The sequence below is a fragment of the Colletes gigas genome, unplaced genomic scaffold, assembly GCF_013123115.1.
Source record: "Colletes gigas isolate AHSC1104 unplaced genomic scaffold, ASM1312311v1 Colletes_gigas_Sc00001, whole genome shotgun sequence".
NCBI classification, from domain to species: domain Eukaryota; kingdom Metazoa; phylum Arthropoda; class Insecta; order Hymenoptera; family Colletidae; genus Colletes; species Colletes gigas.
In genome coordinates, this window is record NW_025106630.1 from 3743300 (window position 1) to 3771136 (window position 27837).

The following is a 27837-nucleotide window of genomic DNA, read 5'->3' on the forward strand; positions in this document are numbered from 1 at the left end:
ACAAACACAACACAAAAAGAAACTTCTATTGCTAACGTGGAAATTTATTTTTGTATTTCTATACTTGTATGTATAAATGAATTTGTCCAAGAAATAAAAAATTTATTTAATTTTATTTTTCTCTGACTTGCATGGAAGAAGCAATTTTGATAGGACTGTGTTTAAAAAAATCTGACAATGAGTGAAATACGCGATTTATTCGCGTATTATGAATTGCGACTTCTATTTTGCATTAAGGTGCCAGAAATTTAATTAACGATGAAATTAGTCGCAATAGTCGACGCGTGGATGGACTGTAATTATTTCTCTGTGAAATTTTAATAATTTTTCCCTGTTCCACGTTAAAAAATCATCAACAGTTAAAAATGGCAATTAACGCGGTCAGATTACGGAGAGATAATTGCTCGAGCTGCCATAATTAGTCGGCTGTTATTCGCGTTTCAACGAAATATATGAAAATTGCCGGTAATTGCGGTTCACGCTAACAATCAAGTAATCGCGAGATGAAAATACTTTATCGTATATTTCTTCGTAGCACTTGAATTTTTATAAGAATTCTTTTATCGAGCATAAAAATCTACATAGAAATTCCAGAGTTGCTGTACACGTTTATGTTGTTATTATAAAATGGACAATTAACAAAATATCTCGGAATAAGAAAGAATAATTGTTGCACGTTCGCTATTGAAATAAATTGCAAGAAAATACCAAACGAAAGTTCAGACTGCATTTTCTAAACGAAATCATCGCAAAGGGAGATCATTTTAAGGAAACTATTGCTCGAGAAGAATAAAGGATATTAGGGATACGATAAAAGCGCCAAGCAAAACAGGTTACCGATGCATCAGCTGACAAAGAACAGCTACTTTGTGAAACTTTATGCTTTTCCTTTCTTTATGCTTTTATATTTTATTCGCGAGCGACGCCATGCTTTCAACGCGGTGTTATAAGAAAAATTTTCTATTTTTTACCGTGCGTGTAGGGTTCAACCATTTTATCTTTGATAAAGAATATGTTCTACTTATTCTAAGTAGACTTTGGGAAGCAAATTGAAAAAAAAACGATAAATTCAACTTTCATGCTAATAAAAATAATATAAGAATGTAATAACATCGACCGTAAACTGTTCACAGAGCTTACGTTATTATGGATAAGTGTTAATTAGCAGCAACGAGGAAGATTATCCGCGCGTTTCGAGCATGTCCTCTGGAAATATTGTGCTCGAAGTTAAAGAAGAGCGAATTAAAACAGATTTCAACCGCGTCGATTCGTTGGCCGCATTTAAATAGCATTTTCCACCGGACGTTTCCATAAAATGTCATATCGTTTCCTTGACGCGATAAAAGTAAGAACCGTCGGGTTCGAATAAGATCAGCGAGCCGCGTGATTCGGTTACGCGCAAATGGCGTTCCCGCGGCCTCCGTTTCTTCGAATTAGATCGTCGATCGAATTATCAGCGAGCAGGTCCGGTCAACGTGACAGAAAGCGTTTTCGACGAGACCGTCTGCGACAGCATTGATTCGAACTACTAGGAACAAACAGAGCGCGAATGAAACGTTTGATTTACGTGCAAATGCACTTCTATATTTCTTTTCTTGGCTCTCATTCGATACAACACGGGGAAACCATTCCTATCGGTTAACATTTCACCGGTTTTTCCATTTCGAGGTATTCTGGTTTCAAAAATATAAAAGAGTCAAGTTACAAAATTCTGTATGCATTTACGTATTTACGTATGCATGTTGATTTCTGCTTTGCTAAATATCTTAAAATTTTAAGTTACGAAATATCAAAATGTATTAAATAGTTACTGTTTTTCGATTTAGACAATTTATTGTAAATTTCTTGAATTAAATTAGTTTGTATTTCAGTACGAACGGATAATATTTTGTATTTTGACGATAGAGGAAGAAAATGGCGTTTTAAAACGAGCACGTCGAGTCTCGTGTTATAACACAGTACACAATTCGAGTTAATTTTTAAACGAGAACATTCGATATGGTAAAATAGCAAATATTGTGTAAACCGTTTACGTATGAGTTCGTTGTGCCAAACTGGGTAGACCAAGCCACGTACCGGGAGCAAAATGGAACAGAATAAAGGAACGTGCTACGAATGACTAGGCGACGCAGAGCCAAGTTGTTTCGAATCAAGAAAGCTGCAACGAACCCGCAAAATATAAAAGCCGGAACTTTTTCGCAACTTTTCCCCGTTCACGGTCTCTTAAAACTGGTAACTGTCGGGAAATTAAAAAATTTACGATCCACTATTTCTCTCGCGGTCCACGTCTTGGCGAGAAATCGTAAAAATTCCCAGGGAAATTGAACGTTTTCAACAATCGTGCAAATGAAATTAATTTCTGCGACAACCGTTCCAAGAAAAGTAAAACGAAAATAAAATCTCAAGATAAGAAGTTTGGATTTCCTCAAGTATACATTCTGCGATATTTAAACAGTAATTCTGTAATTATTTTAGTATTGTTTCCAGATTGTATTAGAATGTTACTTTCGAGGAATAGTTGAGAATACGAATATCGAGTAAAACCGTGTTATGGTTTCGGTCCAGTAACCGCGACGTTACATAATGATAAAATTGGTATCGCGCGAGGACAAAGTCATCGTACAACGCGAGCCCTGGAAGTTTCCAACTGCTGGAGTTCGGAGAACGATAATGTTTGCCGTGTTCAAAGAAACCTGGTAGAAGGTATTGTGCAGTGGATGCAATTCTCTTGCAAACCGAATGCAATGCATACCCGGAGACTGTCACAGTTTCTTGCGGCGAACAATTAATGACGGTTTCGAAACGGTACGATGTATTAAGTTGTAACCGATGGCGTAACTTCGCCTCGATATCGGTTATTGCATTTGGACGAGGTGCGTCGGTAATTTCCAACACTCCCAACAGAAATAATAAAAAAAATAGTTCTATCAACTTTGGAGACAACGTATCGCTGGCGATATAATATTTGCGCTACAAAAGGCGTAAGATCATTAACGATAATTACATGGCGATCGATTACGCAAGTCTGATAGTGACGCGCTTTAATCGTTTAAAAGCAGGTATTAAATTCGATTCCACGTTAATTGGATACAATAGCTTGTAATGGAGTTAATATGGATTTTAACGCGTATTATCGTTACCAATTAAAATCCCGTTATCTTCGGTAACAACGTTAACGGGCACATTTAAATACGGCCGATAGCGAGTGGGAACTGCGTTTCGAGGGCCTTTGTGTTTGTCTTTGACTTCTCTTTCTGCCGCCATTACGCGCAAGAAAACGTAATTAAAAGCTTTGTCCGCCGCGATACGCAAAAAGACTTTACAGGGCTGTGCTAGTTTCCAGATGTCTACCATGCACGTATACGAATCGTTATAATTTATCGTGTTAAATAACTTTTACATTTTCAAAAAAATTGGTGCAATATCTTTTTACGAATAAGTCAAAATCAAAGTTAAACCTATTAATAACAAGTATTAATGGTGTGAATTTTATATCAAATCTCTCAGAAGAATTTTATTATGCATTTAAAGCTTCTTTTCTGGAACTGAGGATGACAGCAAAATTGAGTCGAAAGCATTAAATAATAAAATCGAGAATGTTTCCAAACGATATCAGAATCATCGAGATGTATCGTCCATCGTATAAATATGCATACATTTTAAATACGATATCCGTTTACATTCCTTTTAAATTTTCACCGGTTATAAATTATTCGTTAAATGCAAATCCCTTCGCCGATAAAAGGCAAACACCTTTTCAAATTGAAATTTTCAATATAAATTAGCGAATAATTCATATACTCCTCTCTCAAAATTAAAAATTTAATATACATTTTTTGCCCCTTCATTTATTTTCCCATTTTAAACGTCATTTTAATTTCTTTGTTGGTAAAGCAAACACAACACAAAGCGAAAACAGAATTGAATATTTTAAACGTTTTAAAGGCATTGGCCTGATGAATTGATATACGATCTTTGTCATGTAAAATCGCGGGTTTCAGTTTCATTTTTTTAAAGACAGAGAAGCCGTCGACAAATTAGCTTGTCCAGCGAGCAATCGCTACAACGCAATAAAGGATCTCTATCGAGTTGTTGGTTGTCCGTTCGAAACTTTCTTTCCGCGAAAAAGAATAATGGCGTGTTGTTGGTTAGCGAGTTTCTTTTGTCCCCAGAAAACACGGAAAAAAGTCCATTTAATCGATAAATGCGTTAAAAGTTGAATCATGATAAGATTACATCATAAGAGGTTAATATAATAATCACATTTTAAAAGTTTTGTTGATTAAAAAAAGGGATAAATTTTTGAAATCATAAAGAAACATTAGACGATACTTCTTCTAATGTGTTAGAGCAATCTAATTTGCGGTACCAGGAACAATAAGGAATTTACATATTTAAATTACATAGATAAAGGGGGAGTTCATGGGAGTTCATGTTGTTTCCCTCTCAACCTTCTCCGTATAAAAGATAAGGAACTAAATACCTACTAAAGTTTCTTCGTTAATATTTAGAAAATTTCCCCTCTTCTGTCGATCATTTTCCACCTTCGTCGTACAATTTTCTTAACTGTTTCTCCCACTATGTAACGAAACCCAGGTAACTTTAGCAACTTCGGAACACAGAATTTTAGTTTTAATAAGATGCATCCAATTTTCTACGTGACATAATCACAGTGCATCCAAAGTATTGTGACCAGAATATCTATTATTAAACTCTAGAATAATTTATAGCGGTTTGAAATTAAGCAAACGTTAATAGTATTTAAAATGTTAACGAATTTTAATCTTAAAAATAATGAGTATTGACTTTTCGAATATTTTTGGAATGTCTACATATTCTGCACTAAAATACGCGTTGTTTGCCTTTCGAAACATTAAAATCCTCCAATCCGTTCAGGAGTTATGATTTCTTAAACGTACGCATGAAATTTCAGGGGAATTGGTCAACCATTGGTCAGACATTCTATTTTCGGTAAAGAATTTTTTTCTCGAAAATGCGTAGGATTTCGGCGGTAGGTGTATTCACCAAAAATGATTGTAATTGATCCCCGCAACTAAGAATAATTTTTTTAGAATCATTTGAAGTTTTTTAATTTCGCATGAAAAATTTCTGCACCTTCTGTCGATTTTTCTTAAAAATTTGTTTTTGATTTTTAGCAAACTTGATTGACATACTACGGGAATGTTGTTTAGTATTTTTTTGTGACTATTGTAATTGACTCTTGTAACCAAAAATAATTTTTCCCAGAACGATTTAAAAAGTTTTAATTTCGCCGAAAAATTACATCTAAAATCGACTGCGAATTTTCAGATATGGCAGTCAGATTTAGCCAGGAAGATCCACGAGATGCAAGGTCTGCTCGTATACCTCGTCTGCGTCGCTATACTGTTTGCGGATTGTTCTGCAATCGGTGATATACAATAGATAACTCAGCGTTTGAGGATTATACCGGTGATACGGACCAGACATCGCGCGCGGAATATTCTGATTCTGGATGCAAGTGGGTTAAGAGTAATCTAGAAGTACGTGGGGTCAATAGACACTGCAGCAATCGTTCATCCTTCCAGTAATCTGTCAATACTCTCGACCTAGAATTTTCAAGTTGTATCCGTGTGTTACCGAATATGTCAGGCACCAAGGTAATCACAGTAAAATCAATGGACTGTTCTCTAAGCCACATTAGTACACATTTTTCTGGCTCAATTAAATCCTACATTTCAGAATCTATGATGAATATGTCCAAGAAAAATTATAATCAGAGATTAGGAGAATGTAGATTTTTCTAACATGTTTATTATGTTTGGTATCTTCTCAGTAAAATTATAATCCTGTTCGTAGTTAATTCGTATGGTGCAAAACAATTGTAAAATTTTAGTTGGATTTTACAGTTATAAAGTTGACACAAAAATATTTGATTAAATCCGTTTGGAATACATGCGTACGCACGCTATTACTTAGATAAATTGAAATACACACTTTGTACGATTACTTCTGCCTACGGCAGAAAAGAATTCGTTATACAAAACAGAGTTTCTTTCATTTTATTCTAGTTCTACAAAAGGGTGTAAAACTGTATAAAAAGGGGTTTATATCGTTCCATTTTATTCTTTCTACAGGCAAGTGTAATCGTTGGGAGCCTAACCAAATAAAGAACGGACCATAACAATAAATTCTAGCTCCTCACATGTGAATCATAACGATACAAGAAAGTAAGTACTAACTTACGAAATAAAAAGACACGAGCACGAGGGGTTTCGATAACAGTGCAAGCCATTGAACTTTAAAGAGGAACATCATAATCGAAATGAAGAAGGCCACGTGTACGAAAGGGACCCGCGATAATCGAGTGTTCTCCAAAGCGTTACCTCGCGCGAAAAACACTGAGCCAGACAATTCATATCGCCGTTTCGAACAAGCGAAGATGGCAAACAGCTGGTCGAAACATTAATAACATCGCGGTCTCTCGAATACGATAAAGCATACCGTAGTCGAGCCCGGTTCCTGGCCACCGTTGGAACTTTTCTGACGGCGAGCACGAAGGGGATAGAGAGAGAGAAAAAAAAGCATCGCGACGACGACGAAGGGGGTAGGAAAAGAGATTAAGGGCGTATTATTGGTCTCGCGAGTTACGTCTCGCTTCTTGAAAAGTTCAAGCGAAGCTGTCGTCGCGGCACGTAGCAGGAACGAGTTCAAAAAGCGCGGCGAACTTCCGCTTTAATAAGCCGGAGCTTCCTAAGAGCTCGACCCGCCCGTTTCCTTATCCGCTTTTTTCCCCCTCCCCCACCCTCTCCGCCCTCCGTCCTCGTACATTTTTATTGCTTTCCTTCGAGCCTCCGACTTCCTGCACTTTCGATGCAATTCCGTCGTAAATCTTGGCCACAGACGCACAAGCGCCACGCAAATACGATTCTCTGAAAGGATGTCGCGGACGTCGGGACATTCCTCTTTATTCAACGATGACTTCTCCTTATTGCGCGACAGCCGAATCACCAGATATTATTCGCGACGGGAAATATCGGTTGAATTCAAAAAATTGATACACGACGATTTTTGTTTTATAACAACGCGGACGTTGGCGACGCTCGATCACGCGCGATATCGGACACTGGAAGCGTCGATATCTCGGCGAATATCGATTCTATCGAGAATTTTCGCGGAGATAAACGAGTTTACGAATATAATATTCTATAACTTTCGTTACGAAGGGCTTCGCGACGTTTATTCGGTTTCTTTTCTTGGAACAAACTGTGTTTTAAATTAAAAAGAGCGTGAAAAACTTCTGTTTGAAAGAAATATATTGAAAACGAATACGAAGGTCTTCTTTATAATCGATGCGTGTTTAAATATTTGATTCTAATGTACATATTTATTCCACGAAACGAAACCTACAATTCTAATTATTTATTTTGGCGTTTCGGCGAATAAACCTGATTTCATGGGGAATAATTGAGAGAAGAGTACTTTCGATAAATGAGTTTACGAATATAATATTCTATAACTTTCGTTACAAAGGGCTTCGCGACGTTTATTCGGTTTTTTTTCTTAGAACAAACTGTGTGATATTTTATAAGTAAATTAGGAATAAAAAGAGCGTCAAAAACGTCTATTTGAAAGAAATATATGGAAAACGAATACGAAGATTTTTTTTCATAATCGATGCGTGTTTAAATATTTGTTTCTAATGTGCATATTTATTCCACGAAACGAAACCTATAATTCTAATTATTTATTTTGGCGTTTCGGCGAATAAAACTGATTTCATGGGAAATAATTGAGAGAAGAGTACTTTCGATAAATGAGTTTACGAATATAATATTCTATAACTTTCGTTACGAAGGGCTTCGCGACGTTTATTCGGTTTCTTTTCTTGGAACAAACTGTAATTTAAATTAAAAAGAGCGTGAAAAACTTCTGTTTGAAAGAAATATATTGAAAACGAATACGAAGATTTTTTTTTCATAATCGATGCGTGTTTAAATATTTGTTTCTAATGTGCATATTTATTCCACGAAACGAAACCTATAATTCTAATTATTTATTTTGGCGTTTCGGCGAATAAAACTGATTTCATGGGGAATAATTGAGAGAAGTGTACTTTCGATAAACGAGTTTACGAATATAATATTCTATAACTTTCGTTACGAAGGGCTTCGCGACGTTTATTCGGTTTTTTTTCTTAGAACAAACTGTGCGATACTTTATAAGTAAATTAAAATAAAAAGACCGTCAAAAACGTCTGTTTGAAAGAAATATATGGAAAACAAATACGAAGTTTTTTTTTAATAATCTATGCGTGTTTAAATATTTGTTTCTAATGTGCATATTTATTCCACGAAACGAAACCTTTATTCTAATTATTTATTTTGGCGTTTCGGCGAATAAAACCGATTTCATGGGAAATAATTGAGAGAAGAGTACTTTCGAGCGTAAAAATATACGCGAGCAGTGTGAATTTGCCGGGAAATTGGAAAAACGAGATGGTCTTTGCGTTTCAATATTTTAATATTTATTTCATAACTCATGGTTTTAATATCTTTTGTGGATCTCCGATGAATGCGCGCGATGTATTCGTCTCTTTTACCCCGTTTGTGGATAGAGGAAATTGCGTTCACATTAATTTTCCCATGAATACGAAATAGACGCACGCTCCCCGCGACGAAGTATGTTATATTTATCGTAACAATTTCCATTGAATCGAGAAGGCGAGTTACGAGACGGTTCTGCGGAAAGAATATTAAAGTTACCGTTTAAAGGAGCCGCTTTCAACAATTTCCGGAAACTTCTGATACGCGATGGAGCCATTTCCTCCAGGTTTTGACGAGGAAGTTATTTATTATGCGGCAGGAAATTTATCTCCCTTTGATCGTAAAGAACGGCACTATTATTCGTTCGTCCGGAACGAAGTACGCGTTTAATTCTACGTCATCGCGAAGATGAAAGATCTTTCGGGCAGAAAATAAAACTGTCCATTATTATAATGAATATTTGGTAATTCCGAGAGCAAATTCAAACCTAATTTTAATTCGTCAGCCTGAAAACGGAAATAAGAAAATATATGAAACACCGTGAACTGTTATCAAAGGTTTTCTCAAAGCGTGCCAAAGTTTCTTAATTACAAATTCCGTGGAAATAAAACATTTCGTATCCACGTTCCCTTTGAGCAGATTGCGTAGGTGAACGGGAGCAGAATATTTTTAAGAATTTCTGACTGGCGGACTCGACGAGCCCCTTTGATCTTCCTGAGGTTAAAGACTGTGTCGATCCTCTCAGAGAAACATGCACAAGGTAAAAATGCGCGGCCCCCGGTAAAATAACCTTGAACGTCTCGAAATCTTCGCAATTTCGCGAAATCGTCGATAAAATCGAGACGTTCGGGGTTCGATGCAGGCTCCGCGTCTGTGGCCAACGGAACACGCAACGAAACAATAGGGTATGCAGCAATTTCTCCAGCCACACGATCATCAATGGTGCTTGTAGCGGTCCGAGCTCACGCAATTCCGTCCTGATTAGCCGCGCCCGATGCACGGGCATATTTAACTAACTAATGCAGTTGCAAATTAGCTATTAGTAGGTGTTACACGCGGTGGCAGATAGGCGCAGTGTAATCAAATTAAACCGAATAGTTACTGTACTGTCTCCCGCGTCGGGAAACTACGTAACCCTGTTAGCTTAACTGCACAAAGTGCACGCGTCCGAATATGCGATTCCGTGTGCACGGGGTGTCCGCGTCGACGTAGGAATGCGAATAACATGTATAAACAGGATCGCGGTTACCTGAACGCCCCGCGAATCCCATCGTTCACGTCGTCGACGTCGCGACGCGGCGCAAGGTAAAATATCGAAACTGTCTGTCAAGGTGCGCACGTGGCTGGGAAATCGAGTTCGACGGGGGATTGCTCGATGCGCCGAAAGGAAGCCGCTTTGATTCCACGAAACGCGAGAAATCGCCTTGGCCAGAGTCTCTCAAACTGGAATCTACGAATTCTCGATGGTAAATCGTATATTAAAATTAGGAAAGAATGTTTAGTTTATTGCAGAGGGTCCTCTATAAAGTCAACAAATTTGTATTGAGATGGTATGATGAAGTTTGAGAAACACTGGTATTGGGAATACCAAATTATAGATACTTATTTGATGAATTGATTCTCCTTGACTCAATAAAACTCGCTATTTTTTTCAGATCCAAGGTTTCTTTCTATCTTTACCACCTAGTAAGGAACACCCTTGAAAGTATCTTCGAAATGTCGATATTTTCCGTCTCTGCCATTCTTAATTTAATCGTCGAGCAAAGGACATCCATAAAAATAGACCTAAGTTCATAACTATTAACGAAAGTGGATACGAATAGTGGAAGTCATTGGGTCAAGGACGTATCGCGTGTATTTTCTCTACATCGATGTATTAAGGATTTAGGAGGTAGTCTCAAAAATAAACCTAAAGTTTATAACACCGATATCTACAAGCAGAATCCAATGTACTAACGGCGGTAAATATAGGTATCGAGTGTCACTGGGTCAGGGGTGACACATTACATCTACTCGATGCCAGTATATTAAGGACCCGAGAGCACCAAGGAGGGTGGGTGGCGTGTGAGAATGTGTGGTCCCGTAACGAGTGGTGAGAAACATATTTGGCGGTTTCTACCCTTATGGGATTGCTTTAGGTACCACTTGAGTGCGCCTCGAGTATAGTAGGTGGAACAGATATAGCAAAGTACTCGAGGCAGAGTCAAGTGGTCTGTTAAGTGATACCCTTGCTGGGTGCAAACCACCAAATATGCTTCTCTCCAGTGGAAAAGCTGCCTGTTAGCTACAGGGACGTACTTAATGGATCTAGGTTAGGTTCACCTTTACTGTAAATTGTTTTTTCATATTTTTTAGGAAAAATTTCATTATATTTCGGAACCTCATCTAGGCCAAATCGGAGCAGACACTGGTCAGACAGTATTCAAGAGCGAATAATAAATCCTATGGTGTAATACTCGTCTCAAAATTATACACTTTAGAGGACGTTCCCACTTTTAGCTTGGACTACTGTATGTTTCAAATAATTCATGTAATATAAGGTTAATCAAGATTAGATCAGAATTGATTGTTAAGATGAAATAAAAATAGATACATTATTATTAATATTAACATCGCTAAAGACAGGGACTCTTCTTCTTCAAGGGCTGTTTTCTTCGACTATGTACTCGTCAGCTCGTTTAAATATTTTACAATATTTTATTGCGTTTTCCACGCGTAACATAATACTTTAGAATTGCTTCGAAGTCTGTAAAATCGCGAGTAGATACCGTCGAGGATGTTTTGTATGGCTCTCATGCTGGTTGCACAGACGCCGTTCCGGTTTAAATTCCGTAATTGAGAGCATCTTATGCAAACAGTTGCTCATACGTATGCAAATGGCAGAAAGTGCGTTCGTATCGATACAAGCGCGAAGGACACGCGCGAACCATTTAAACCGAAACAAGGGCCTGATGTTACGGAATGGAATTGGCGCACGAAACGAGCGGAACGCAGGGTGAGTATCGTAGGCAGAATATTATCGGTTCATTATACCGGAAGTTCTCTCGAAGGTTCCGTGCAGTTACAGTAAACCGAATAATCGCTATTGGACCCGATAAATGAGATCGAGCCACTGGAGCGCGTATCAGAACGAATTAATACTATTCGCATGAGATAAACAATCAAGAGAATTCGCGAAGAGAATGAAAGTAAAAATAAACGAAATTACGTAGCGTTTAAACTTTCTTCGTATGCTCGATCCAATATTAATTAAACGCCTTTTGTACAATCATAATTACAATTGGAAATCGTACTGATTGTATAACATAAATATTAGAGTAATTGCTCGTTCAGAAAATTCATCATTATATTAAATTCTGCAAGAGACTAAAGAGACGAAAAAATGTTTCGAACAAATCTCAGTGAAAATAATATAACAGAGGAATGTTTTCTCTGATCGAAATAAAATTAAAACATGTTTGTAACCTGTACTACAAATGTTTTAATTAATGTATTTATGAAAATGTCAGGTGCTCGAAGGCGTTCGAAGCCAAATAGTTTTGTATAAAGTTCTTCATGTTTGTAATCTCGGAATAAACAGGATCGAGCGTTTAAATAACGTCCGTTGCAGGTTTCGACAGTCGTAATGCGCTTTTGTAGAAAACTTAGGTACCTGTGTAAGTTGTTCTGTCGCTGCCTCGGTCGCGAGCCTGGCCAGGCCTTCCTCGTACCTTTCCAGGGCCGTCAGTCTGAGCAGCAAGTTTTGCAGCAACGCTGAAACTTCCTGCCTGGCCGCAGCGTCGACCGCAGCGATCTTCTGCGTGATGGACCTGACGTGGCCCATCACCCTCTCGTCCCGGAAATCGTATGGGAATGTTTCCGTCCATTCGGCCAACAGCTGCACCAGTCGCGGAACGAAACGCTGTAGACGCTCCTAAAACACGCGATAACCTTCCATTATTATAACGAACACAAAACTCTAAATCCGCGTCTCTGTCGTTTGCAACTTCCACTATTCTTTTGCGTGTGAAATTTTCTTTGGTTTCTGTTTACTGAATTTTCGAAAATGTTAGCTACATGGAGTGGAAGGTTCTCTCTAAAAATTTAATTCCATCATTATTTAATCTCTTAAAGGAGGTTCATGTTTTCGAAAAGAACAAGTGGATAAGCCCGCAAAACTATCAGATATTCCCACACGATTCGAAAATCTCACGAAACTCCATTAGTAAATATTACAGGGACTGGTTTAATTGGGTTCCCCATTGGTACCACATTGTGCAGTAGAGGGTTAAACACGAAGACAAAGAGGGTTCTCCGACCGAAGAAACGGCGAAGTGAAGCTTCAACGAGAGACACGAGTGGCTCGTTCAGACTTCGGAATTAACCCTTCGCAGACACAATGTGTCTCGCGAGGAACAGTCGATCTTTCGTTATTGAATTTACTCGGTAACGCGGGACCTGGAAGATTCGCTGGAAATTTTATTTTGGGATGCACTTCCAGTACTTCGTAAGGAAACTGTAGCATCTATATTTAAGCAGGAAAATTTAAAAGCGTAAGACCCATGTTCGAGCCTTCTCTGTGAGTTCAAATACATCTGATAATTTTCTGACAGGATTCTTTGTAAAAAAAGGATTGTTGCAAACACCAGGACACGCTGTTCCTTCCGAACCCCATAGTAAGAAATGCCCCCCAGTTGTCAAAAAAATATAGTGCAAAGTAACGGGTGACGAAATTGGAAAAAAGGGAAAAGTACAGAGGAGAAGGGTTCAGAGGGGGAGTGGAAAATTCATTTGCGAGCGAGACTTTTCTGGCCTGGATACGCGTGCTCGTTATTACAACGCGGAACGTGCCGGGATGATTCTCCGGAGGGGGTGAATGCAAAAGGGGGTCGAGCCTGCGAGACGATGAAACGATAATGCACGCGGTGGCCGTAAAGTGCACGCCCGGAAGGCTCTCGGCGGGCTTTTGTGGGACGCGGGATTCGTGGCTCACCTTGCCACCCTCTCCATTCAGGTTTTGCTGATGCTCGCAGAGGGCGCAGACCTCGCCCAGGAGTTCGTGCGGCTTGATGAAGAGCCTGGCGCTCAGCAAAAAGGCGAAGAGGTACGCCCGATCGGGATAATATTCCTCGGTGGGCACCATGTGCTGCACCAGGGCCTCCAGGGACCCGGAGACGAGGTTCCCGTCCCGGTAAACCAGAGCCTGAAATGAAACACGGAATTGGTTAATTGATCGAGAACGGTTCGAGGGATTTAGGGGATGCTTTAGCGTCACGCTGCACCGGTGAGAGAGACGCTTATGTATTACGCGTGGAGAAGCCTTCTGACGTTGAAAGGCCCGCATTACACTTCCCATAAAGCGCCATCCCTGCCGGTTATCATGAACTAATGGTATTGGAAACTGTAATTTTTGCTCCAACAGTTATACAAGACACAATATAGATGTTAGTTTTTTTCCATTTCTCTACGATCCGGCTGTGAGGATATAAATAAAATAAAACATAGTTTTTAAATACTAAATTTAAAAATATATTCTCGTAAATTAACACCGCTTCAACGTATCCGTGGCGTTCGAAGTCGCGTTAATAATCGACCGACGAATATACTAATTAATGTAACAGCGTCGTCGAATTAAATATTCCAATCTGATTTCCGGAGGAAATACGCAGCCATTCGATAACATCGTTAAACCGATGCTCAACGCGAGTAGAATTTAAATTTCATTTCTATCTCAAAGAGTTCGCGAAACTGGACGCTGATGACTCGTTACGGGGATGCGTTAAACTGAATGTAATAATTATTGAATTTTGAGTCCAGTGCAAATTTGGAGAGGGAAAACATTTTTAGCGTCATATGACGTGCATAATTATAAAATTATATTACAAAATAAACGTATGAAAAATATAAGCAATTAGAAACGCCATTAATTATCGAAGTTCTATCACTGAATAAATTTGAAGAATATTATACCGTATAAAACGTTTAATGTTTTGAGCAAACAATGGCAACTTCTAGAAAAAGGAAAGATCTGTCGAGGTTCGCGGGGGACGAGGGATCGACGAAATATGGCCGAGACGATGAATAAACGAGCATCCCCTTGTCGTCTCCGTTAATTTTCGCGACAGTTCCAGCCGATCTCCGCAACGTCGGAAAACTCTTTCAAGTCTGTACGTGTACGAAATTAGAAATTTGTTTCGGTTCCACGGCCGAATGCCTCGAGCTTTTCAGTTGGACCCCGTAGGAAAGTTTGTACCTGCGCCCTGTTAAATCTGCGAGCCATTAAAGTTGCGCCGACCGGTAAGCCCGAACAACTCACCGAGGATTCAAATGGCTTAAACTTATCGCGGGCTAATACAGTATTGACGGAGCAGAATTCCTGCCTCGTAAACTTGCCACTGGTGGGGGGCGGGAGGGGGAACACCGTCCGCCCTGGTGCACGAGTTTGATGAAAAACTTGCAGCCTTCGTTCGAAATTTATGCCCCGGAGTTTCGTCCATTTCACCCGAATGCAAACGAACTCGGCACTGTAAGGAAATCTTGCGAACTTTTTTCACCATTTCTCTTTCACGGTGTCTCGTGCATACGTCGTTTCCGATGTACCGTAAACGTGCATCGCGCGATATTATTTCGAAATGAGCTCGATTTTAAAATTATATCACTTTGCAAGATACACGTTTTTCCTCTAAAATTTATTCGAAAATTAGAACACGTCTTGTAAAAATTTTTATAGGAGGACGTCTTCTTATTTTGATATATCGAAACGCATTGGGGTTCTTCGACGGTGTAATTAATTTCGTAAAAATTGCCAACGCGCCCGTCGTTCCCCTCCATCGGAGTTCTGTGCTTTGAGAAACAATCGTTTCGTGCTCGCTCCACTTAGCACAGGAGTCCCTTTTGGAAACCGTTTCCCCGAACAATCACGGCGTGCGTTTAATTGCGAGCCACCGGGCGAAGAAAGGCGGAAAACAAATCCGCGAAACCAGGTCTCCGCGTTTTAACTAAACTTTTGTCGTCGCCGTAAGAATCGCGGGGGCTATTCAGCGTTTCGAGCCAGCGTCGTTTCTGTTTGCGCGGGGGAGAAAAAAAAGAGGAGGCCGAGACGGAAAGAAACACGGTTGGAAAACGGTACGAAGAAAACGCGCGCGGTCCACCCGTTATAAAACATTCCAGCGTCACCGGGCTGTCCGAGTTTCCGCGAGCTGGATGGCTGTTTTTCTTTTCAGCATCGATCCCCGCTGGCGAACCAGCCTGCTAGACGCTTCTGCCTTCTCCTGCTCTGTGCTTAAAACCGCTTTTGCTCGTTTCGTGTCTGGCTGGGAACACTGTATGCTAGTTTATTCCGATAAGGGTCATTCGCCGCGCTTAGTTTACAAGCGGCGTAAACTCAAAATTATTTACAATGCGTTTCTTGCTAAAGTAGACAGTATTAAGATTTTTTATTTTATTTATCAACCTATTTCAGTTTTATTCGTACGAGATAAAAGCCAATTTTATATCGTAAAAGAAACCTTTCTCGTACGAGACTCGAAGAACGTGTCTGACTATTATTTGGTATTTCTACTTGCATCGGTGATTGTCGAGACTGTATTATTTGATTTTAGGACGATTGTACTATCTTCTAAATAATTAAAATCAATTGTAGATGATACTATAGCAACGTCAATTTTTAGGAACATCGACACAAGTAGAAAGAACGAGGATTGGTCAGACTCGAATATGTATTTTAAAGATTAAAAAAAATACTGCGATGAATCTAGCCTAACTGCTTCATTTTTAACTACTATTCTACCGAGGTATCTTATTAATTTTGTTTAATATCTGGTATTAGTCTCAGTCAGGTTTAAAAATGTTACAAGTAGAAATAACGAGGAATGGTCAGACATCGTGGGCTTGCTTTACTAGATTGAACGTGTAGCTTAGGGATTTAACTTTTATATTTGTGATTTATATTTCTGTGATAAATCTAGTCTAACAGCTTCGTTTTTAACTACTATTCTACCGATGTATCTTATTAATTTTGTTTAATATCTGGTATTAGCCAAGTTTCTCGACTTTTCTCCTTAGTAAATGTACATACAAGTGAATGATATTGAAATCTCTGAATTTTGGTGGTTTTTTAAATAGATACCGTTGATATAACCGAGTCAAAACTAACACTCAAGGCCACTTAGGTGTTATTCTTACTATATGTTCGTACTAGAACGCCATGGTTTTCGTTTCTTCTCGCGAACCTGCAGTTATGCTGTCTCCGTTTCTCAAACAGAGAGGGAAGCTATGATAACATGAATGCACGGAGTCGTGAATGTTGTGGTTCACAGTCAGAGATAGCATTGAGCAACTGACTAAGTTTGATCCAACAACAGTGTAACGTCGAAACGTTATTTCACGAAATAGTTTACAGCTGCAAGCCATGGACAATGTTAACTGTATCACTCCCTGTCACGAAGATGCAAAAATTTCTTTGAACATTAAAATAACTAATAAATTTACATATCTCATCTAATATTTATTCACTCGTCGCAATTATGGAACTTTATTAGACACTATTTTACATTTAATCGTGACAAATTCGTGGCTATATTGAATCGTACTATATTGTTGCATAGTACCACTCTCGACGTCTAATTTTGCTCGAAAGTTGCGTTCAGCCTATAAAATGAGAACGACCAAGAAACAATGACAGTGAAGTCGTCTTAATTAGTAGACAGCTATAATCGAGCGGCGACGATTTCCGTTTTAAGGAGGCAATAAAGCAAACGACTGGAAAGTTTCGTGCTGGAAATCGTCTAGATATTTCCACCATCGCTGTCGTTTTGTTTCGACTTCTTATTATCCCCCAACCCCTTGTACACTTCTGCTCGTCGTTTTCTCTTCTTTTAACCGCGACTCGGGCAATTTCATTGCATTTCTAATTATACTTTAATGCGAAACACTTTAATAAGCATCCCTGTTTTCTTTTTCGAACGGTGGGAGGGGGGAGAAAAAAGTGGCAATTTTCTTGCAGTTCGCGGTTCGTCGGTTCTGCCACTCGATTATTTGGAAAACCACCATCACCGTTATTGCAACTTTCGAAACGATCCAAAAGATTCGCAACAACGTGACCTGTTTCTGCTTTTAATTAACGTATTCGCCGACGAGAACCTTTTCTTCGTTCCGTGCGCTGCGAAATGTTCCAGAGAAACGTAATCGATTTACGGCAAACTCGATATTTTCGCGCTTCGAGCGACATGAGACGCTCGCGCTCGAGAAATTCCGCGTAAACTTCGTTTCTCGCGTGAACGTGGCCTGAAAGATTCGCGTTTCACGTCGAAGACGATTACAAACAGCACGAGTCGACGCGATTTGACACAGCCTCGGCCCTCACGCCGCCACGGAAAGTATCAGTAAAGAAGGATCGATAGGAACGATAAATTGCGGGGGCGGTGCATCTTCCGGGGCATCGAGGAAACGCGCTCGTAATAAGTGATTGCAAAATAATGAAGAATCTTCAAGAACGATGAGGATCGAGGGAAATTTATCCAGGCTGATGGAATCCATTAGCGCTCGTGAGCCTTTTATTTCAGAAACCTTTCGCCGCCGGAAAGATGTATACGGAGGGTGAATGTGAGAACCTACCGAACAAAGTGAAGCAACTCAGTGAAATTAATTGGCCGAGAAACGCCTAAAGCACGAGGGGGCAGTGCATCCATCTTGGGTTTCAAACAAAACAGAGTTGCCAAATAACTGTTACGAAAATTTATGTAACAAACTCGTGGCAGGTCAATTTATAATATCATTGAGGCCTCAGATGAGCGATAGCGATCTTTCAGGGCCCTTTTGCAGGCTCAGCTTTTTCATAAATAATGTAAATTGCACGTTTGATTGATATCAGCGAAGGATGGCTTCTCTTTATTTCGGGTGAATTTTATTCTACGAAGTGTTTGCGACGAGGGTTCGAAAGAGGAATATTATTCATCACAAGTTCACAAGGTTCGCTTAAAAGGAGAAATTTTAAAAGTTTACAAAAATAAATTCAGATTAAGATCACAAAGTAATCGATGGTGATTGTTATGTATTTTATAGACCTAAATTTGCAAGCTTAAATCTATTTTTTGAGCTTAGAATCGGAGACTTCAGGGAGGGGACTTAACACTATCAAATTTTTACACCAAAGAATTTAATTTTAGAGCAGAGTTCATTCATACTGTTCGTTTAAAACAAGAAATTTGAAAAATTCACATAAAAGAGACTCATATTAAAATCACAAAATAATCGATGGCGTCTGTTACAGGTATTCTCTATACTTAAATCGATTTCCCAAGGGAATTTCAATCACACTAAATTTTTGGACGAAACAAATTAATTTTGTCGTCACTGTTAACATTTTCCCTTAAAAGTTTTGGCTATTAAAAGGGTGAAAATTTGAAAGTTCGATTATAATACCGAGGAGGTTTAGGTGCAAGGTAGCTTTCTTTATATTTTGGATCAATCCTCCCTGGGGACTTCGACGCCTAAGCTCTTGTGTAGCAGAGTGTAAAAAGGGCCTCGCGATTTATACACGTCTCGCTCACCCTCGCTGGAAGGGTCTGGTGAGGGTAAGTAGCAATCTCGAGAGGGATCCGACGGACGATCGCGCGTGTTCAAGATACGTTCTCCTTTGTCGCGCGGAGCTCGTCGTGCTCTCGCGATTTCCGTGTTGCTCGTTGCAATTCGAGCGATCGCACCCGGGGCTCCTCGGAACGGCTCGCGACGGACGTCCGTTCCGTTTCAAAGAGGCCAACCGTTCCTCCATTCCGAGGAAATTGGATGGAACGAGGGGTCGAAGTGATCACGATAACAAATTTCAGGCGCGGGAGGGGGGTGGAAATGCGAAACGACGCCGTCCAGAGATTGCAGTTTACGAGCTGCCGAGTGAAAGCATGACTCGGGAAAATTTGCCGGACCAACCTGGCTCTCGATGTCCAGGACCCTTTGTCCACTACTTTCATGCCCCCCTCTTTCTGCAGACTTAATGGAATTTTGAACGTTCCGATCGTTCGACGCTCGCGACCCTCCGGCACTAAATAACGCGTTTAATAATAATAATACGACAGATGATTTTTGTGTGCATCAAAATATGTCTCTCAAAGTAAACGATAATACACTGTTTTTTAAATATAGTGTCTTATAGTTTTGTCGCCAAGTGTATAAATAATAATATTAACGATATAATCTAACATAGCAGGTCAGCTGACAGTCTGAATGATACAGACATTGACAGGTTTTAATTTTCATAATAAGCGGCGAATAATCGTAGAAAATTGTAACTCTTGGTGCGTTTGCGAAAGAAATCGATGCGAAAATAAAAATGGTTCGCGACGAGAAAAAGAATGAACAAGCATCCTCGTTCATTTTTCTTGTAAATTGAAAGAAAATACCATTTATTAAGGGACCGTATTTAAATAGCCCGTCCTGCAATTAATTTGCGCGAGAATTGGAGCGAATAATTATGTATTCATTATAACTTAATCGAGCCCGAGAAACCGACGAGTTAAGACGATTAGACGAGCAATTTACTCCGATATTCTGTGAATTATTTTAATTGGAATGTAAATTACACAATTTTTGCTAAATCTTTTCCCGGAAAGCATTAATCGCGAAGCTTTCGTGTTCGCGATTTATCGTAGAAGTTGTTCAACGACTATCCCTGTGAAATAAATTCAGGAACACACAAATCAGATAAGTTAGTATAATTAAAATTATTTATGGTAAAATTTCCTAAAAATTAATTTCTTTTTCAGTTTATCCCGGACTGATTTGAAAGACGACGGGTTAGCGAAGTTCGAGAATGGAAAATCGGACTTTCGAGGCTCGAGAACCACCCTTGAATCGTCGTTCGCGCCGACAATTGTCCGGAAAACAAAAAAAACACGCGTGTCAGCCGCCCCCTGTTTCGACGCAACCACGACAATAACGCACCGAGTCGGCTGCTTAACGCTTGGCTTTAGCTTTAATAAAGCATCCTCGCGATCGCTTTTGAGCTCGCGCGTGGTAGAGGGGCGCGGTCACGGAAGCGACGAGCATTTTCCGACGCTTTCCACGTTATACTGTCCGAAGAAAAGGAAAAAGTGCCGACCAATGCGCTAGGAAAAATAGGGACGACCGAGGGGAGCGAAAAGGTGGCTCGAAAGGACGGAGAATTCAGAGCCACGCTGGTCGGGATCCTTTGTTATACAGCGTCGAGTCTTCCCTTCTTTTCTATTGTTTTCGTCCGAGCGCGACTTGCTTTTCTCGCCCTTCGTCCCTTTCGTGCGCCGCTCGCCGTGGTTTTTATGAATCTCCGGCTTAATAAAACGTTCAGCGCTATTTCGTCGTTACATCGTGCACTTTCCTCCCCTCGAATCTCACGCAACACGCTTAATATCAACACCTTGCTCGCGACACTTTTTCATTTTACTGGATATTAATCGATAACCTCGAGCCTCGTTAGGGTAACGAACTCTGAGTTATGATTCTTAGAAGAATGTAGATATGTTCAATTTAAACTGTCGATGCTATTGCAGTTGAAACAGGATCTACGTATATTTCTATATTTTGTACATTCAATCCCTTTCTGGTTTTGCAATTTTAATGAAATCGATGCAAAAATTGTCAGCCCGTTCTTTCAAAAAATTAGTCAGATATTTTAACGTACCAAAAATAGAAATAAGTTTGTAGCTTCTTGTTCCCGTTTGTGTTGTAATTTTGGAAACTCCCTGGTATACGTACGCTTCTAGCAATCAGAGGGATACATTTTTAATGCCTTAACGGCTCTTCCGTACTAACTGTCGGACATGACCCATAAAACTCAAGGCTACCGCGACTCAGAAGCGGAGAAGAGTCCACAGCCTAAAAGAAGGCTGGTTGATGAAACTTTAATTCGACTGCCTGTTCTCGTTTAATCGTTGCGTTTTTCATTTCCTGCTTTGGGCAAGGACAGACACAGAGCAAACAACAAGAAGGACAATGGAGGCGAAATACGACTAACGAAAGAATCGTGTTCTGGAATAATTTCGAGTATTAACGCTTTTAGTGCCGAACGACGATATATCGTTGCGTATGCGATGGTGCCTTATTCTTCGCATTAGGAGAAAGATCTGTCTCAAAAAAAATTTGTAAAACATTATAAAGGGTCTAATTTTATTGCAAAAGCATTTAAAAAATTATTTTTGGGTTTAACCCTTTGCCCTAGAAGCCCTTTTCGCTCGAGCGAACCAGCAACTCGACACTACTTTGTGGCGGAAACGTATGTATTCTGGAGTCGTCATATTATACAGGGTGTTCGGCCAACCCTGGGAAAAATTTTAATAGGAGATTCTAGAGGCCAAAATAAGACGAAAATGAAGAATATCAGTTTCTTGACTAAGGCCTCGTTAAAAAGTTATTAACAATTAAATTAAAAAATTTCAAACCGTTCTGGAAAAATTATCTTCGATTGCAGGGGCCAATTAAAATCATTTTTGGTAAATACACATACCTCCAAAATCCTACACATTTTCGAGAAAAAATTTCTTACCCAAAATCTAATTTTTCTTCCAGACCTAACCCAGACCTGACCCAAACCTAATCCAAACCTAACCCAGACTTGACCCAAACCTAACCCAGACCTAATCCAGACCTAACCCAGACCAAGGTGCCTAAATTTTTCGACGAAAAAAAAAAATTTCAAATCGTTCCGAAAAAATTATTTTCAATTTCGGGGGTCAATTACAATCATTTTTGGCGAATACACATACCCCTGAATTCCTACTCACTTTCTAGAAAAAAATTCGAGAAGGTGTGAAATTTTTCAACGTGGAAAAAAAATTTCAAATTGTTCTGGAAAAATTATTTTCGGTTGTGGGAGTCAATCACAATCCTTTTTGGTGAATAGACATACCCTCGAATTCCTGCGCGTTTTCAAGAAAAAATTTCAGTACAGGCTCCACTTTAAACGTTAATAACTTTTTAACAAAGCCTCATCAAATTTTGAATAGAGTATTTATTAAAAAATCATTGAAAATCAAATACTTATACTTTATGCTACGTGACCTACATAAAACTGTGATCAAACAATGATTATTCTTATGTGTAAATATTGTTTGTAGAAGAGAAACTTGTTTCTATGCTTTTTATCATATTTTATAATTATGTTATTTATATGATTTGCAATAAATATTGAAATGCAATTGACATTACTTTATTCTTTCTTTATTTCGTAATATGCTGCTTTTTGAATTTTGTAAATATCATTCTTAGTTTAGTTTTTATGAGCTTTTTTTCTAACCATAACAAACTCGTCAAATTGGCTCGGTATTCTTCGCATAGGCACCCGTTTTTCGCTCGGCACTAAAAGGGTTAATACTGATATTTCGATTAACACACCAGGGGATATAGAAGACTATACGAATTTCGAGATTGAAAATTGATTCTAATTAGTTGTTTGAAGCCTCGTAAATAGAGATTTTCGGGATATATGAATATCGTTAGTCGTATTGTGTCGGAAACGCCTACGTACAAAAGATCGTAACAGAGATCCCCGTGTATTGTAGTCATGCACATCCGTCCGATTATTACCTCTGTGGCACGCTCGGCTGTAATTTCACGGCCTAAAAATTTAAATAATAAGGATCCGTTGGTGCATCGACGAAACGGAAATAGGGCGACCCGCGGCAGCGTACTTTCAGCGCATCCTGAGGAACGACGACGCGGCAAAAGGAGGCAAAGAACACCGATGGAAATTAGAGCGTGGCCCGAAAAAGATGAAATGAAGACGAAAAAAAAAAAATGAAAAAGGAAGGCTTCGAGGCCCGGGACTCGATGAAAGTGCCCAAAGAGCGCAACAGAACCGGAGATACGAGAAAAGAACGGTTCGACGATAAACGAGTCTCGCAAAACTAGAAAACAGAGGAAAAAGACGACCGCTCGAGAGGAATTAAAAAATTAACAGTCCCTTTCCCCTCGCCGCGGTGTAATAGGATTAGAGGAGTTGAGTGCACCTCGAAAATCTTGGAGCTCTTTAACGTTTCCGGAGGCTTATAAGTCCTGAAATATCTGAATTTCTTAACAGCCCCCGGGAGAAACTTGCGAGTCATTAATTACAATAAATTAGAATTAATTAAAACTGTTGTATATTCGATTTCGTGCTAGAAGGGATGAGACAAAATTAAAGTTCTTAAGATCGAATACCTCCATGCCTTTGGTTTAAAAAAAATGTTTGTCGAGCCCATTGCTATCGCGCAGAGTGTCGTCGAAGACTGCTAAAGAAATATATTTTCCCGAATTGATGGATCGGTTACGTTATTACAGCGAATTTTTAACCTGTTCGCGCATCGATCCGCAACGTGAAGAAAGAGATCGATTCGAGAACGAGCTCGCAAAGAAATTGTTCGAGAAGTTTCGCGTCGCAGCAAGATGAAAAAAAGACGAGCGAAAGAAAAAGAACAAGGACGCAAGAGAGCTTAATCGAAGCGAACAGCAATTAAAAACAAGAGGGAACGCGAAGTTAGAAAGACGGAAAGATCAAATAAGAGGATCGAGGAAGGATGTATTAGAACTCTGGATAAGAAAAATAAGTGGAATCTAATGCAAAGGGGGCGAGGGGGGCAAGGTGAACGAAATAAAAGGTACGAAGTCGGTTGAGGTAAAGTAAGGCGGAAAACGAGGGCGGAAATAAGCAGAAGCGAGACTTAATGGAAGCGGCGGTATAGAGGGGGCGTGGTTTTTTTGAAAAAGAGAACGGGAAACAAAGCATCGTCGAGAACCAAAGACGAAGAATGTTTTGAAGTCGAAGGGAAAGGGAAGAATGGACGGGGCTGGTAAAGTTCCACGCAAAAGAAATTTGCTTCGCAATTACGGAATTAGTTTTTTCCCCCTAGCGACGACCGTCCAGTGGCGCGAGTCGAGGAAAATAAAACGCAGCCGGATGTGTACGTGCTCGGCCGAGCGAATCCACGGGCCGTCGTCGTTTGGTACTTCCGGTCTCCCTTCACTGAATGTCGCCGACTAATTTTCCGGCTGCTCGCTGCACTGACTATTTTCACGACGAACGTGCTTTACGGCGTAATATTCCCGCTTAAAAATCTCCCTACGTTCACGGATAATTGTCCGGAAAAACACACGTTATTCGTTACCCGTGTGGTCTTTCGACATTTTTTTTCTTCGTTCTAATTGGTCAAACATTGATCAACGATTCTTAAAATGAACACGTGTGTATTAGGAATCATTGTATGGAGGTGACGGTAAATTCAGTCTGTACAACTTTTTGAGAATATACCCGATTTATTTTAGCAATTTTCATCAACATTACTCGAAGAATGCATCGTATAAGAAAATACGAACACGTAGACGCCGTGTTTCGATAATATGCAGATGGAAAACAACTTTGAAAGTTATATTTTTTGCCTTTTATTTTAACCCCTTATCGTACAATGACGAGCCTGATTCGTTACAAATTCTTGATGTCAAGTTTCACATTCATGAGGCTACTCACGCGTCGTCAAGTATTATATATTAAAATCAACAGATTTTTACAGTCACAAGGTATTAGTAAAACAAATTTAAACAAAATTAAATCGAACGTCATGTGGTTAAATAAGTTAAAATTAGAAAATCGATTGTTCAACGTCTAAAATTGTAATTAAGAATTGAGTGAACAATTACAAAGCTACAACCGAATGCATGTTAAAAATTTGTGTCGATTATCTTGCTATTTAACGGCTCAATGAACGCTAATGGTGTTTCTACCATTTTCTGGTTTCCGGGAGGAGCGTGTTCAATAATCACGACAATTACCTGATAAGTAAATTGACAGCGTTGCACGCGAGGGCACAGGAATTGCTAGCGCAAGTTTGTGGATCCCGAGTACTCTCAGGATTTCTCTTATTAAGGAATTAGTGAGCGTGTTTAACAGGGGGAAGTACGGAGCAACTTCACAGTCAGCATGGTTTCCGGCTAACTGCCCTACTCAGATAAGTCGAAACGTAGGAAACTCCTATGGAGATATGGTTAAGTCGACGGGATTTAGCTTCCGCGCAGTCTGGAATTATCGAATCGTCGTATTTGCTACTTTATATTTCGAAAACTACAGTTCTTGGGACCTGGAGACGTCCAATGCAAATATTATCAAAACAGAGCGACACCTAAATGCAATAACATTTTAATCCCTGGGATAACTTACGTATAATTCATCTGTGCTCCAGCTACGACCAAGTAAATAACGTGAAACAAAAAAGGCACTAGTTTATCTGACAAATATCGATTATTACTAACTCTAGATAAAATTTGTGCGAAACAGAAAAGTTTCCAAATTTAATTTGCAACCACTTTTGTTACACATGTTCTTGCTATAAAAGCAACGGTAAAGGAGGTATCGTAAACTATATGGTTGACACTCCCATAACTCCCCTTTATGATAGAAATTTTGTGACGTCGAGTGGGTTAAATTTTAATTCGAATCACACTTTGGTTATGCTAAAAGTTTCATTGCAATTGGTTTAGCAAATTTTTCGCGATGCAACAATAAACAGACAATTAAAACTATATTTTGTTAATAGAGATTACGGTTAAAAATTAAATGGAAATATTACGAGCACGTGAAATTAACAATTATTTTTCAAAATAAGTTACATTTAATAATAAGTTGCTCCAATTCAGTCGATTAAACCATGGCCTTTATTTCCTCAAACTCTGTTGTTTATAATATTCTTTTACTTCCTCCCTTTAAATCGATCACATTATTTTAGTATTGCACGAAGGGACAGTTATTAACGAGGGAGAATGAGATTTCACTTTTGAACGTAACTAATCAATTGCAGAACAACCAACGAGTCCAATTTTTAAAAAGAAGGTCCAAACAATTCGCGTTTTTCGCCGAAAATATGCTTGAATGTTCAATAATTTTTTTTTTCACAGACATCGATATATTTGTTTCACAAAAGTCGCCCGACGTATTACGTCGAAGGTCCAATGACTTGCTGAAAGCTCTCGCCTCTCCGGAGAAGATGAAATGTTCGTCTGCGCCCCTCTCATTTTCCTCTGGCCCTATCTCGGTTTTCGATTATAGAATCCATATAACCGGCTCTGGAATTGACGAAGGCGAGCTTTTTCTGCTGCCTCATGTAAATCGATAGTACATCGTCGAAAATTGCAAAAAGAATCACCGACGTCGCGGCCAAAGGGAGAAAGAAAAATGCCTGCGTGACCGAGAACGATAGAACGAGACGGCGGACCGGGGGAAACAAAAGAACTAGACGGTACGAGGAACGAATTAAAATCGTCAAGGGAAGAGCGAAGGGACCAGGAATGAAAAACATAAAGCTTGGAGAAGGTTCGTTTGCACGCAAGAAAACGAAGAGAAAAATGCGGACGTATAAATAAGGAAGACTTTACAACGACCGGGAAACAAAAAGACCGTATCGCGAAAAAGCGAAGACAGGGAAAAGAGAAAAGTTCCAAGGGAATAAAATATATAACGAAGAAGTTTTTACGGAGGAATCACGAACAATGGATACAATCGTGACAAATATTGTTGTAAAGCAGAGGATCCTATTTTATACATTTCGTGGAAGTTAGGCATTTTCGAGCAATTAACACTAGATTAAATCTAAACAAACGCGAGAGGGCATTTGCGTTGTAGATTACCACGCGTTGATCGTAATCTGCAACGCAAATGTCTTTATCTCCTATTTAGATTTGATCTTCTGTTAATTGCCTAGACAGGGGTAGTTCCTACTCGTCGCGCGATACTATAAAATTAACTTTTCCTCAAAGTTACCTCGTGTAAGTCAGAATTAATGCAAAAATGTTCAAATCAAATACCAGAAAGTTAATGTATCTGCTGAAAGTTTACTCGAAATAAATCTCTCGAAAACGCTTACGTTCCAAATTAAAAAAATTAGTAGCGAAGTCTCAAGCTTCGAGTTTCGATTCGCAACTTTGGAGGCGTTACCGTGCTGTGGAAAGACCGAGTAAACTATGAAAGGGGAACTGCGAAGTCAGATGACGTAAAAATTGACGTGACTATCGACTCTAACGGGAAACTGAACGTTTCGAAACAAACGATCGCAGATATTTCGCCCGAGCATCGCCCTTCGTCGGGTCCATCGTTTTCTGCCCTCACACCACACCCGAGCCACATTCTCGTCCGTTTTCGCTGCTCGCAGCTCGCCGAAGCAGGCGGAGAAACGTAGATAAAGGTTTTAATTCCGTGCGAATGGATCAACGCGCGAAAATCGGAAGGGAGGATCGACCGGGAGGTCGAAGCCTGAAGGGAGGTCCGATTGATGGACCGGTTCGAACAATGGTTAACTTCGGAAGTAATCGCTTAATTCCTGAATTCCAGGCTATGTCCAGCCGA

The 27837-nt window shown here is 39.5% G+C and overlaps 1 protein-coding gene across 1 annotated transcript in view; it reads right to left on the minus strand.

Annotated features, from left to right (window-relative positions):
• LOC122397691 overlaps nucleotides 1–27837 on the minus strand; it is a 475319-nt gene that overhangs the window by 28458 nt on the left and 419024 nt on the right. The window contains exons 5-6 of the mRNA XM_043397029.1: nucleotides 13498–13707; nucleotides 12178–12438 (exon numbers count right to left, since the gene is read on the minus strand). Coding sequence (XP_043252964.1) covers nucleotides 12178–12438; nucleotides 13498–13707 — 471 coding nt within the window. The remainder of the gene's footprint in view (nucleotides 1–12177; nucleotides 12439–13497; nucleotides 13708–27837) is intronic.